The sequence below is a fragment of the Apiospora marii genome (genome assembly GCF_038362585.1).
Source record: "Apiospora marii strain CBS 49790 chromosome Unknown utg000007l_segment0_segment0, whole genome shotgun sequence".
NCBI lineage: Eukaryota > Fungi > Ascomycota > Sordariomycetes > Amphisphaeriales > Apiosporaceae > Apiospora > Apiospora marii.
The window spans coordinates 430442-442614 of NW_027117379.1; the positions used below are offsets into that span (position 1 = coordinate 430442).

At 57.4% G+C, this 12173-nt stretch overlaps 4 protein-coding genes across 4 annotated transcripts; 1 reads left to right on the forward strand and 3 right to left on the reverse strand.

Annotated features, from left to right (window-relative positions):
• Window positions 1-931: 931 nt before the first annotated feature.
• On the forward strand, window positions 932-3346 carry PG985_010549 (uncharacterized protein; the record flags this gene model as incomplete). Its single annotated transcript, XM_066830317.1, has 1 exon — window positions 932-3346. The coding sequence occupies one exon, from the start codon at window positions 932-934 to the stop codon at window positions 3344-3346; it is 2415 nt and encodes an 804-aa protein (XP_066680999.1).
• A 1259-nt stretch (window positions 3347-4605) lies between these two features.
• PG985_010550 (uncharacterized protein) lies at window positions 4606-7169 on the reverse strand (the record flags this gene model as incomplete). Its single annotated transcript, XM_066830318.1, has 2 exons — window positions 4606-6999; window positions 7167-7169. 2 exons carry the CDS (start codon window positions 7167-7169, stop codon window positions 4606-4608), a joined length of 2397 nt encoding a protein of 798 aa, XP_066681000.1.
• A 903-nt stretch (window positions 7170-8072) lies between these two features.
• On the reverse strand, window positions 8073-8599 carry PG985_010551 (uncharacterized protein; the record flags this gene model as incomplete). Its single annotated transcript, XM_066830319.1, has 2 exons — window positions 8073-8392; window positions 8539-8599. 2 exons carry the CDS (start codon window positions 8597-8599, stop codon window positions 8073-8075), a joined length of 381 nt encoding a protein of 126 aa, XP_066681001.1.
• Window positions 8600-9499: 900 nt separating this feature from the next.
• PG985_010552 (salicylate hydroxylase) lies at window positions 9500-11159 on the reverse strand (the record flags this gene model as incomplete). Its single annotated transcript, XM_066830320.1, has 2 exons — window positions 9500-10012; window positions 10071-11159. The coding sequence occupies 2 exons, from the start codon at window positions 11157-11159 to the stop codon at window positions 9500-9502; spliced, it is 1602 nt and encodes a 533-aa protein (XP_066681002.1).
• Between the last annotated feature and the right edge of the window lie 1014 nt (window positions 11160-12173).

Sequence of the window (12173 nt, forward strand, 5' to 3'; positions counted from 1 at the left end):
TGCTATCCGGCCCTAACGTTTAGGCTACCTGTGCTCTCTCCGGGCAACTGGAGCCGATCCGCCTTGCTCCTTTGTGCCTGGCTCATCTTAACCACCAACGTACAGGCTCGGCTCAGTGCTACGTTTCGTGAAGTGAGGTTATTTCTGTGGCCCATGCTGCTCTATTCTGCGGTGCCGATTCCCTGTTTTTCGGTAGGTCCCATAGGTATGGGCCCTGGCGCACCCAGATGCAGCATCGGAAAATCTCTGTGCAGGCTGCCAGACGGACATTAACCCGAACTGACGGGACTTGGCGACATGTCCAAGCCCTGGGTGAAGTTGCATCCTGTGCCGCTGCCCCCCACCAGTCCCAAGTTTCATGACTCGGCCAATCAATCTCAAACCTTAATACGCATCGTTTATATGAGTTGGATCAGTGTTTTCTCCAGTTCCCTCCATCGTCTAGGCCACAGAAGGACGTTGGATTGCACACAGAATAGCTTGGAATCTCTAGGCTCTTACTAAGACAGCCTCATCGTTGCCCACTTTCATTTCTTCAACCGTCAGCCCACCTTCTCCACCACTCCGCCAACTGCTTCCATTGGCCGTTCGTCTCTACTCGGAAACCTAGACCCACGATGCAGGCACGTACCTGCGTATCATCCGGCTGGGCTACCGGGGAACCAAGCGACGCTTTACGATGAATCAGCGATGACTTCCAAGAATCCTCATGTGGCCCTGGTTGCCTATAAGTAAACCGCCCTCGCCGGGCAGGATATTAAACTTTTCTCTCGAGTCACGCCGCTCTCAGTCACCGGTTCATTGTCTACCTTTCTATAAGTCGTTTGAATTTTCAAACGCGTCCTTTCCCTTCCAGCCTTGACGGCTCCTGTTTACCTTCTTTTCTATTCATCCCTTTCTTTCCGTAGCGCAGACTACTTACTTATACACGATGAAGATCACCGCTTTTTTCTCTTTGGCCATGGCGCTAGGCGCCTCCGCCGCCGCCGGCACCCTCAAGTACACGGATGCGAACACCGGTATCTCTTTCTCTGGATACAGTGACGAGAAGGGGCTGAAGGTCGGCCTGGCTCTGCCCGAGACTCCGGACAAGGACTTGATCATGCAGATCGTCGGTCCGGCCAAAGACGGAGCCGGCTGGGCGGGCTTCGACTTCAGCTCCTCCATGACCGGCAAGATGCTGGTCGTTGCGTGGCCCAACGGCAAGAACGTCATGCTTTCCCCGCGCATCGCCACTGGCTATGTCACTCCTTCCGCCTACACTGCCACTGATGTGAAGCTCTCCCCTATTCCCAAGGGAACCTTCGTCAACGACACTCACTACTCGGCCACCTTCCTGTGCGCCGGTTGCATCAACAAGGATACGTTCTCGGCTGCTGATACCGATGGCGTCTTCGCCTATGCCTACTCCACTACGGCTGTCACTACCCCCACCGATACTTCCAGCGCTCTCTCCTACCATGCGGCCGGCTTCAGTGGCTTTGGTATGAGTCTGGCGGATGCCAAGTCCGCCGACTATGCCAAGTGGGCTGCTACGGCAGACACCTCGGCCGCTCCTCCGTCCAGTCCCGCCCCTTCCGTACCCGGCACCAACGTGACAGCCCCGGTCCGCACTTCCAACGTTACCTACGATTACATTGTCGCCGGTGGTGGCCCGGCTGGCATCATCACCGCCAGCCGTTTGGCCGAGTCGGGTGCTTCCGTTCTCCTTGTCGAGCGTGGCCACGCCGCTACCGCCTCCACAGGCGGCAAGGCCGTGATGCCTTGGAACTCTTCCGTGACCCAGTTTGATGTTCCCAGCATGGGCTACTATCTGGCTTCATCCACCCTCGACAGCACCCAGTACTGCGCCGACACTGCGTCCCAAGCCGGCTGCCTTCTCGGAGGAAGCGGCATGATCAACGCAATGATGTTCGTTAAACCGCAAGATGCCGACTTCGATGACAAGTGGCCTGCTGGCTGGAAGTCTGCCGACGTCAAGGCTGCCTCGGATCGTTTCTTCAAGAAGAACCCGGGCACCGACCTGTCCTCGGGCGACGGCAAGCGCTACGACCAGGGCGCCTATGACGTCCTCTCCTCGTTCTTCAAGTCCAACGGCTTCAGCTCCGTGGAGCCCCTGAAGGAGCCCAACAAGAAGGTCGACGTGTTCGCGCACCCACCTTGGTTGATTCAGAACTCCCTGCGCGGTGGCCCCGTCCATACCTACCTGCCGGCCGCTCAAGCCATGAAGGGCTTCAGCATGAGGCTCAACACCAACGTGGTCCGGGCCGTGCGCCAGGCGTCTTGGACCTCGGGTATCGAAGTCCAGAACGAGGACGGCTCGCGTGAGTACATTAACGTCACCCCCAAGACCGGCAAGGTCATTCTTGCGGCTGGCGCCCTCTCCACCCCTCGCATTCTCTTCTACAGTGGCATCGGCCCTGAGGAGCAGATCAAGAAGGTGCCCGCCACCGTCAACGTCGCCAACGCCTCGCGCATCGACCTGCCGGTCGGCAAGGGTGTCCAGGACCACGTCATCCTGACCGTCTCGATGAAGACGAAGCAGAACATCACTGCACTCAAGACCACGGCCTTCACCAAGCCGGGTCAGACCGACATCGACCTGTTCGCCAAGGGCTCCGGCGTCCTAACCCAGGCCGGCCAGCGCCTCAACTTCTGGACCTCGGTCAAGTCGCCCAGCGACGGCCAGACCCGCTACATCCAGGGCACCTGCAACAGCCCCGCCGACAACGAGGTCAAGCTCAAGGTCTACCTGACGCACGGCGTGACCTCGCAGGCCGACCTCGGCCTCGACGCCACCGGCAAGATCACCGAGCTCAAGGGCAACCCCTGGCTCGACACCAAGGGCGACGTCGACGCCCTCGAGACCTTCTTCGACCGCCTCATCAAGATGACCACCGGCGGCAACTCGACCCTCACCATCAAGATGAAGGACGGCTCCCTGGCCCCCGCCAACCTCACCGGCGCCGCCCTCCTTGCCGACATCAAGTCCACCCAGGCCACGGGCTCCCACTGGGTGCGCTCCGCCCGCATGGGCCCCGACGACGGCCGCAAGGCCAACGGCTCCGCCGTCGTCGACACCAACACCAAGGTCTACGGCACGGACAACCTCTTCGTCGTCGACGCCTCCATGCACGCCGACCTGCCCACCGGCAACACCCAGGCCATCGTCATGGTCGCCGCCGAGCACGCCGCCGACAAGATCCTGGCGCTCGGTGGCGGCGCCGGCAACAGCACCGCTACGCCTTGCAAGAAGACCAAGAAGGTCAAGCGTCGGGGCGGCGCGGCTTGCCGGCGCCATATGCACCACGGCCGTGCCATGCTCGGCTCGCACATGAAGGCCTAAGGGGTTCTTAGACAATTGTCTGATATCCTCCTTGCCTTGTTTCTACCTTGTTCTGAGAACAAGAACCTGTTCCAAAAGAAGAACTTAAGTTTCGCTGTTTTGTATTACCATTAGACCTTGACTGTATATATATTCCTCTGTATAAATGAAGGCACGACGATTATTCAACACAACATTGCTACGATGAATGTGACGTGGTTTGACTTGGTATCTTAAATAAGTAAAGTCTGACGGGCGTGCCGGTTCCCAGTTCAATACTCCGTGACGGCACCCGAACCAGAATGGCAATAAACTCCGGAACATGTTCCGCGAACCGGAGCGGGAGTTAAAGCTGTTCCAAACAGTTTCTGCGACTCGGCCATCTCGGAACGTTTACCGAAAGCAAACACTCATCACCCGCGTCTCAAGCTTCTGAACACCCAGGTTCAATAAAGACGGATGCCACCTGTTGAGTCATTTTCGCCTGAGCTGTTTAAAAATCACTCTGGCCCATGGGTGGTAGAGACCTCCGCGACTTCGATGCTTTAGGCAATTTGGGTTCCCCGTAGCGCCTCGGGACCGTTTCCCGGGCAAGAAACAACTCGGAAGAGCTCCCCGAGCACAACTCGGAGCCGTTCCGAGAACCACGGGAACGTTCCCCGAGCACCTTCATGATTCCCCCCGTTTCCGATCTATCACCATCTCGCCTATCGACTGATTTTCCCCCTCTCAGGGCGATACTCCTCGATTGGCCCATGGCCATGCTCAACGAGGAGCATCTCCTAATTGTATCATTCGAGAAAATGACCAACTTGTTGAGATATCTCTAGGGACAGAACATCGAACAGTTGCTCTTCCCCGCCATTATCAATTTGGTATCACTTGGGAGTAGGCATGAAAGTAATGATGTAGGCTACGAAACAAGGCGGGTAACCCCTGAAACTCAAGCACAGCGTTGATGGGCACTTGGTCGTAAGTAGTCACGGACACTACCGGATATCAGAGTCTTCGCAAAAAGCATTCTTATCTGGCCATCTCATGATTTGTATTCTCTATGTGTCTTGGCTAGTCTATCCATCGACTGCGGACTCTTAACCTAGTGGTCGGTCCTCAAGAATGCCAAATCGCTCTATGTAATAAGCGAAACTTCTGTGTATCGCTGAACGCCTCATTATTCATAAATCGTAATAAGCAAATGGCCAAAGTCATCTCTAAAATACCTGGGGCTGCCATTCATTCATTCCATCGGTCAAACGAAGACTGCCTTCGAGTGCCGTCGGCTACCGCCGTCCGCCTCGAGGAGCCTTCCCACCTCCTCGGCCTCGGCGAGCTCCTGGTACCTGACCACCGGCATTGCCGCCGCTTCCGTTGTTGTTGTTGTTATTGTTGTTGTTGTTGTCAACTCGGCCCGCAGCCGAACCAACAGTAGTCCATTCGCCACTCCCAGTCCCCGACGTACCCGCCGCACCACCGCGTCGAGGCCAAGCCACGCCCCGAGGCATTCGATTCCCAATCACAACGCCCCCACCGCCACCTCTGCCGCCCCGATTATTACCCCCAGGGAAGAAGCTGACGCCTGACAAATCGACACGCGGCAGGTACGGCGCCTCGCCCACCATCTCCGCAAACTCGTCCTTGACGCCGACGCCCGGCTCGCAGCCCTCGCGCATCCGCAGCGCGAGCGCGTCCGACTGCGCCAGGGCCCAGCGCGAGTAGCCGCGGCCCATGCTGTCGACGACGGTGTTGCGCAGCACGGCCGTGAACTGGGCCGGAGACGGGATCTGGACGAAGCCCATCTCGCGCAGGAAGGCCGGGAAGTCGTTGATGGCGTGCAGGCGCCGGACCTCGGAGGCGAGGTGCGCGGCGGCGCCGGGGGGCGGGGCGCCGTGGCGGCGGAAGAGGTCGTCGCGGATTTGGGCGAGGGACGAGGGCGGGGAGGTGGACGGGGTGGATGGTCGGGCGGTGCGGCGGAAGAGTTCCGAGAACATCAGGAGGCGGTAGGAGGTTCGGGAGCCCTGGAAGGTCTTGTCGAGACGGTAGGCGCTGATGGCGTCGGGTTCGAGGTATGCGAGCTCCGGATAGGTCTTCTTCGCGTTGCCGTTACCGTTGCTGTTGCTGTTCCTGTCGCGGCCGTTGTTGTGTCTACGCCCTCGGGACTCGTTGTTGGGGTTCAACAGCCATACGACGTTGCGCGTGATGGCCTCCGTAATGATGGCCCGGCGGAGCTGGTCAGTGACGGGGATATCGCTGACTAGCATGGCGACGAGTAGGTGACCCAGGTTGGGGCAGTGGGACTTGTCACGCTGGCCGCCGAGGAAGGATGTCAGCAACGCGTTGGCCTGGGTCACAATCGCCGGGCTCTCGGTTGCGAGGCAAACAAGTAGGTGGAACAAGTGGAAATAGGACTCAATGGCCTTCTCCGAGGCGTGAGTCAAGGTACTAGAGCTCTTTTGGGAAGAACGATCATATAAAAACATATCGTCCAACCGTATCACCAGCTCTTGCTGCTGCTGCTGCTTCTCCTTGCCGTTGACGTTGACGTTATCAAGGTTGACGAGGTTTAGCTTGACGACGATGTCGTTCATGAAAGCGTAAAGAACCTGGGCATGGGTGGGATTAGGCAACTTGACGTGTTCTTTCAATAGCGATAGCGAGACTTTAACGTTCTGTCGGATGGAGTTCCAGTGAGGCGTTGAGATGGGCAGCGGGAGCCATCGAGTGAAGGGGATGCACTGCACGGACTTCCGGGTGGGAAGGGCGAAGGCCTCTTGCGAGAGGAGATCGAACTCGGAGGACAAGCCGTCGGTGGTCGAGACACCCACGCCGAGCTTGGCATCCCGGTATGTCTTCTTCGTGACGAAGCACTGCAGCTCGCGCTGGCGAATGACATTGTGTGCCGTAATCAGGGCGCTGACGCGGGGCCACGCCTTGGCGAGGTTGGTCAAGTCCTCAAAGTCTTCGAGGCTCTCAAGCACCAGGAGTAGAATCTCGTTGGGCAGGCTGTTGATGGCAAAAGATCCCCCTGATGTCTCGGGGCTAGCAACATCCTGGACGGGCGTTTCGGGCAACTCCTGCGCGGCCGTCTCGATAGGGCTCCATAAGTTATCTGAGGCGACTATTTGGGTGACGGGGCGCTCACGAAGGACCTGCGGAGTTCCGCTCTGGTCGCGATAACGGACCCCACGGGCATCTTTCTTGAGCACTTTCTCCTCGAAGCCGCATCGCTCGCACGAAGCGAATGGGGCTAGATGAGTGGCCTGCGACCCTGTTCGATACTGATTAAGGTCGACGACCTCGCCGTAATCCTGCTGAATCGTGTCGCTGCCGAAGAAGCTGAGCAGCTGGATGGCAATGCCTTTGAGAGTGTAAGCAGGAGTGTAAGAGTCATCCCTGTTCAGTATGGTGGCACAGATGTAGGCACCAAACACATTGGGATGATTCACAGGCGTGTCCATTTGGATTCTGGGAGGATGCATGGGGAACTCCTGGAGGGAATCGACAACCAGATGCATGCGCTGCCAACCCGGAGGTGACAGAACCAAGCAGAGTTGGTCCATATTATCGCCGACATGGAGGCGGATGTTGGGGTAGGGCTTCCGGATCAGTTCATCGATGTCAAGCAGCAGACGCTGGCGCATCTGACCAGCACGCACATCATTGGTGGCAGTATCGGCCTATCGACTCTCGACGTCAGTATTTACTTCTTAGGAGCGAACAGGATGTCTGAAGAGGGAATAGTGATAATTTTTCGAATAAACGTTTCTTTTTCCTCTAATGAGACACCAGTATAACGGGGAGTAGACATCAAAACATGTAGGAAGGAATACTGAAAGTCGCTTACCATATTGCTGCGATGTTGATGCTAGCAAAAAGATGGAACGAGTGTGGTGGACGAGGAAGGAAAGAAATGACCGATGGGCGACCAAATGTCCAAAATATGTAAGGACAAGTCTGAAAAAAAGGCGAAGGAATGGGTTGGGTTCCTGTAGATACAGGAGCACAGCGAACAAAAGGGAATCTTTGGTTGCTGGGCAGGCCTTGCCGACTGATTCTTATAGAAGGTCCCAGGCCAACCCGGGCAGCACACAAAGAACACACAACCACTGTTGGCCCAGGTTCGCCAAGTGGCCCATGCAAGCTCGCGTTCCCTCCTCCGATTGACTCACTTCGCCGTGGAATTGACGGTCTGCCCACGCGATGGAAACGGATGAGAAGGATCGCGGTTTAGACACAGCAGCTTGCAGGCTGAGATCAGCATTGGCCTGCGTTGCGTTGCGTGCCCGTCCCTCGGTACGCTTTGCCTAATCGGGCTCGCCGCAGTGTCAAATCTCAGGGTAAGCTTTTCCTCACTTTCGGCGTGACGTAAAACATTCCAGAATGCTGCTAACCATACTTACGGCGAACCTGAGGCTCCGATTGAAGATTTACTACAAACGCTCAGGTAGGCAAACCACCGAACAAAGGGGAAGATGCCCGTACCGCCCCCAATCTTCGGTCCACTTTTCTCCGAGGTGCAAACCACAACCACCCGACCATGACAATTCGACTCAAGGTATGCAAAGTAAGAAGTATGTATTTGATTGATGAGAACAAACTAAATTAAATGATTTACATTTAATAGACCACATAAGTGCAATGTTCCAAGGGTATACAATCTGAGATCGAGCCACACATTGACTAGTCCTCAATCGACATCAACCTTCCCTCCGGTCTCCTCCCCTTTCCCATTCCACAACAAAATCCCCCCTCACAAATTCCCAATATTATCCGTCTCCTCATCCTGCCACTCTCGCTCGACGGGATCCCACTTCTTCCCCTTCTGCTGCTGCTGCCGCCCGCCCGCGTTCTGGTTGGAGGACGGACCACCCTCCCACTGCTGCGGGTTCAGGGGCTGCCACGGCTCCTGCTTCTGCTTGGGGTTCATCTTGTCGCCGAGCGCGGCCGCGAAGTTGTGCGGCTTGGGCATGGCGTCCTGGTGGGCGTGGTGCTCGCCCGTGTTGCCGGTGTAGTGGTGCTCGGTGCTGTAGCAGGCGACGCGCTGGGCGGCGGCGGCGCGGTGGAGGGTGGCTGTTGGAGGGGGAAAAGGGGTCAAGTCAGCGAATCTACCAAATCATCTTCAGGTGGACAATCAGCACAAGAGGGTGGGCTGTGTGTGGGTGGTGAGAAACCCGTAGCTTTGGGCGAGCGAGCGAGAGACCAAACGGACGACTTACCAGTTGGAGATCGGATGGCCCCTCTCAGGGCCACACACTGAGACAGTCGAGAAGCCATCATCATGCCTGAGTTCTAGGGGTTGATCGATGACTTGCAGATTTGTTTGGATAGATAGAATTGAACAACACTGAGGTTTGAATGTCCATTCGAATGCGGTATTTTCGACAAGTGCCGAAGCGGTCTTTTTGAATCGTGAGGTTTGGGGTCTATTTCAACTCCCCTCCTCTAGACGTCATCGCACACACGGCATGAAGTCATCGCGAACGAATGGTTTGCATCCCCGCACCAAAGCTTATTCGATCTACTCATAGCCGAAAACTCAATGCTACACGCAAAAGTACAAATTACCTGCCAATTCATTGACAGGCAATCTGTTGCAATCTAGAACGCCCGCCAAGGCCCCGTGCCGCAACCGTCGGGCCGGAGAGAATGACATTCTCATAATGTATTTAAAAAGGAGATGCCTACGGTGATTGGATACCGGGGGCCAGGATCAGGTATCGAAAACGTAGACGCATGCAACCCAAAATAAACATCAACTGTGCCGCATCGGAAGACCTCGATCCTGCAGGCGGCGCCCATTCGGCTCCCCCCTTAGTCATCAAGATCTCCATCAGGAACGTAACATTGCATGAAGTACCAGCATTGCAGGCAAAAGAAGTTACAATTAGGGAGTAACGCTTTTGTCACGTATGTGTATGTAGTAGAATATCATACATACGGTGGATAAGTAAGTTTCTAAAAGGAAGAGAAGCCAGAGGAAACACCGCAACGGATTATATGGTTGCTCAATAGTCCAAGCCCCCTTAACCAAACGCCCAAGAGATGCTAGAAAGAGGGAATGAAAGCAGGGATTCAGGGGTATCATCTCCTAAATAAGAAAACCCGGGAACTACCAATGAACGAGGGAACCACGAAACGCTCCGGCCCAAAACAGCCAAGGGACCATCCGCCCTCCTTTTACCATTTCGAGTCCTCAGCAATAAACTGCTCCATAGTATCCACCGCCGCATTCAGCAACCCCGTAACATGCAGATTATGCACCGCAGGCCACTTCTGCCTTAACCTCTCCGCAATGCTCACCGGATCCAAATCGACCAGACCCCCTCCACCGTCCCGTCCTAGGAGTATATTGGTCACATCCGACGCCGCCCGCACGACCCGTTCCGCCCGCGGCCGACACACGGCGTCGTAAGCCCGCAGCGCGTAAAACGGCAGCGACGCCTCCACGTCGCGCCCGCCCTTCGTCAGCCCCCTTAGCCCCACGCCCGACGACGCCGAGTGCCCCAGCAGCGCCGCCAGCACCAGGGCGTGCTCGAGCGACAGGCCCGCCGCGTCGGCGCCGTGGTACGGGCTCGCGGCGTGCGCGGCCCCGCCCAGGACGCAGACGCGGCCGCGGGCGTAGGTCCGGGTGGGGACGTGGTGGGTTTGCACGATGCCTGCGATTTGGACGGTGTAGACGCTTTGGACGAGCTGTTTGGCTACGGTTAGCTTTAGTCACTTATATGGTGCAGAATCTTCGACAACTTACTTTCACCATCCCCTGGCAAGCAGGCGACCGATTCTGCGCAAACGTCGCCTCAAACTCCTCCGGCGTAAACAATTTCGCCCAACTAGGCCCCGCCGACCCCGGATGCGGATCCCGCCCACCATTCGAAGGCGGCGGCGGCGGCGGCAGCACCGCCGAAAGCGAAATCTGCACGTCGCGCCCGTGGTTGATGAGGTCGTGCTGCATGAAGATCCCGTCCCCGATCCAGCCCGCGCGGCAGGGGCTCTGCGGGTCCAAGTACCCGGGACCCATAGCCTGCTGGGCGCGCGCGAGCGGCACCACGAGGGGCAGGACCCAGCTCCCCGCGGAGGCGGGCGTGAGCGCCGGATCCTCCTCGTCCCCACTTTCTGCAGGTATAGTTTGCCCGGATCCTTGTCCGGACGATACCACGAAGGACCGCGCCAAGCTGTGCGTCCCGTCCGTGCCCACCACGACGTCGTACCGCCTCCGCGTCCCGTCCACGAATTCCAGGAACGCCGCGCCGCTGGCGGCGTCTCCCTCTGCTGCTCCACTGACGGCGGTGATGGGGGTGTTGGTGTGCAGCAAGTAAGGCGGCACGTCGGCAAGGATCTCGTCCAACAGGGCCTGGCGGCCCACGGTGCGGCGGCCGGGGATGGGCAGGCCCGAGAGATCGATACCGCGATGCGGGGTGGTGGCCGTGGCCACGCACAGGGCCACGGAGCTATAGACGGCGCCCGCGCGGTCGAGACAAGCGTCCAGGGCCGGGTCCAGGGAGCGCAGCACCTCCTGGTGGGCCTCGCTGAGGTCCAGCGCGGGGCCCTCGTCGCAGAACCGCGGGCGCGCGTCGTAGAGGTCGGCGACGATGTGGGGGTAGCGCAAGAGGCCGCGCAGGAGGCAGGCGGCGCCGAGACCGCCGCCGACGATGGCCACGCGCAGCACGTGCGCCGACGACGAGGTGGAGGAGGCGTGGTCCGACATGTTGTCGAAGTCGGAAAGTCCAAGAAAGGGCGAGGAGTAGGGGGATGGGTCGTCGTGGCAGGCGGGCTGGCTGCTCCATGGGTCGCTGGCAGATGTCCACACGGACGGCGAGGATATCCGAGGGGTGGCCATCGTTTTTGTGTCTGGTATTTGTGCTGTGTTGTTGAAGGGGGAGTATTAAATAATGTCGGAGTAACCTAGTGGCTGGCTGTACTATACGGAGCTGAAAGAAAGCGTCTGCCTCGAGCTCCTACCAGCGATAGGATGACATGGATCCTCGGACCTGAATAATCTTGTACCTTTGGTGGAATCTTGTTTCGATCTCACACACCAGCGTGGGACATCAGCCGTCCTAGGAGTATTAGGCGCACGAAAACACAGGTAGACTAGGTGGGGGCTGTGTCAAAAGTCAATGGGAGAATAGTATACAGAGGAGAAATGTTATGTCATGATTATGGGGAGGAAGATGACCCGGTCCACAGGTTTCTCGATCCCTCCAGGTAGAGAGATAAAAGTTAATATACCGAGTCGGTATTGGGGGACGTTCCCGGATAGGCCCTAGACCTGGGGGAGCGCGATGTACTCTCCATTTCGAGAAGTCTTGATAGCATGACATAGCAAAGCTTGGCGTTCCACTTGGCATAAGGCTGATGGAGATGGTTCTGGCTGTGCAGGTTGAAGCTGATTGGCGGGTTTTACGCTGAGGGGAGGGTAGCAGCGCATTTCGCTGCTATGGGCATCGTGCGGAGCCAAGCAAAATACCAGAACCGGGGAGTGCTGCTTAACAAATTTGGTTTAACGAGTCCACTCGTTCTGCACCGTACTTTCGGTCTGGCCTATGATCCGTTAGCTGAACAGTAGCTTGCATTGCGAGTGACGTTCGAGCAAAGCTTTGACTGCTCGCATTTTGCAGTGGTGGCAGGTCAATCAACTAAAGTAGCCAGGGGAATGGGGGCGGCGAGATGGGGTCGAATCAAAGCTAGTTTGGTCGCAGTATAGCGAGTGCTAGCGGCATTTCTGGTTCTAGCAGTGTGATTGGAGGTACCCGCCAGAGTCTCCGAGACAAGAACGATGGAATGCAACCTGAGGCGGTTCAGACGTCCACCGTGAACCGTTTGTCCAACCCAGTGGCAGAGACCAGGGAAT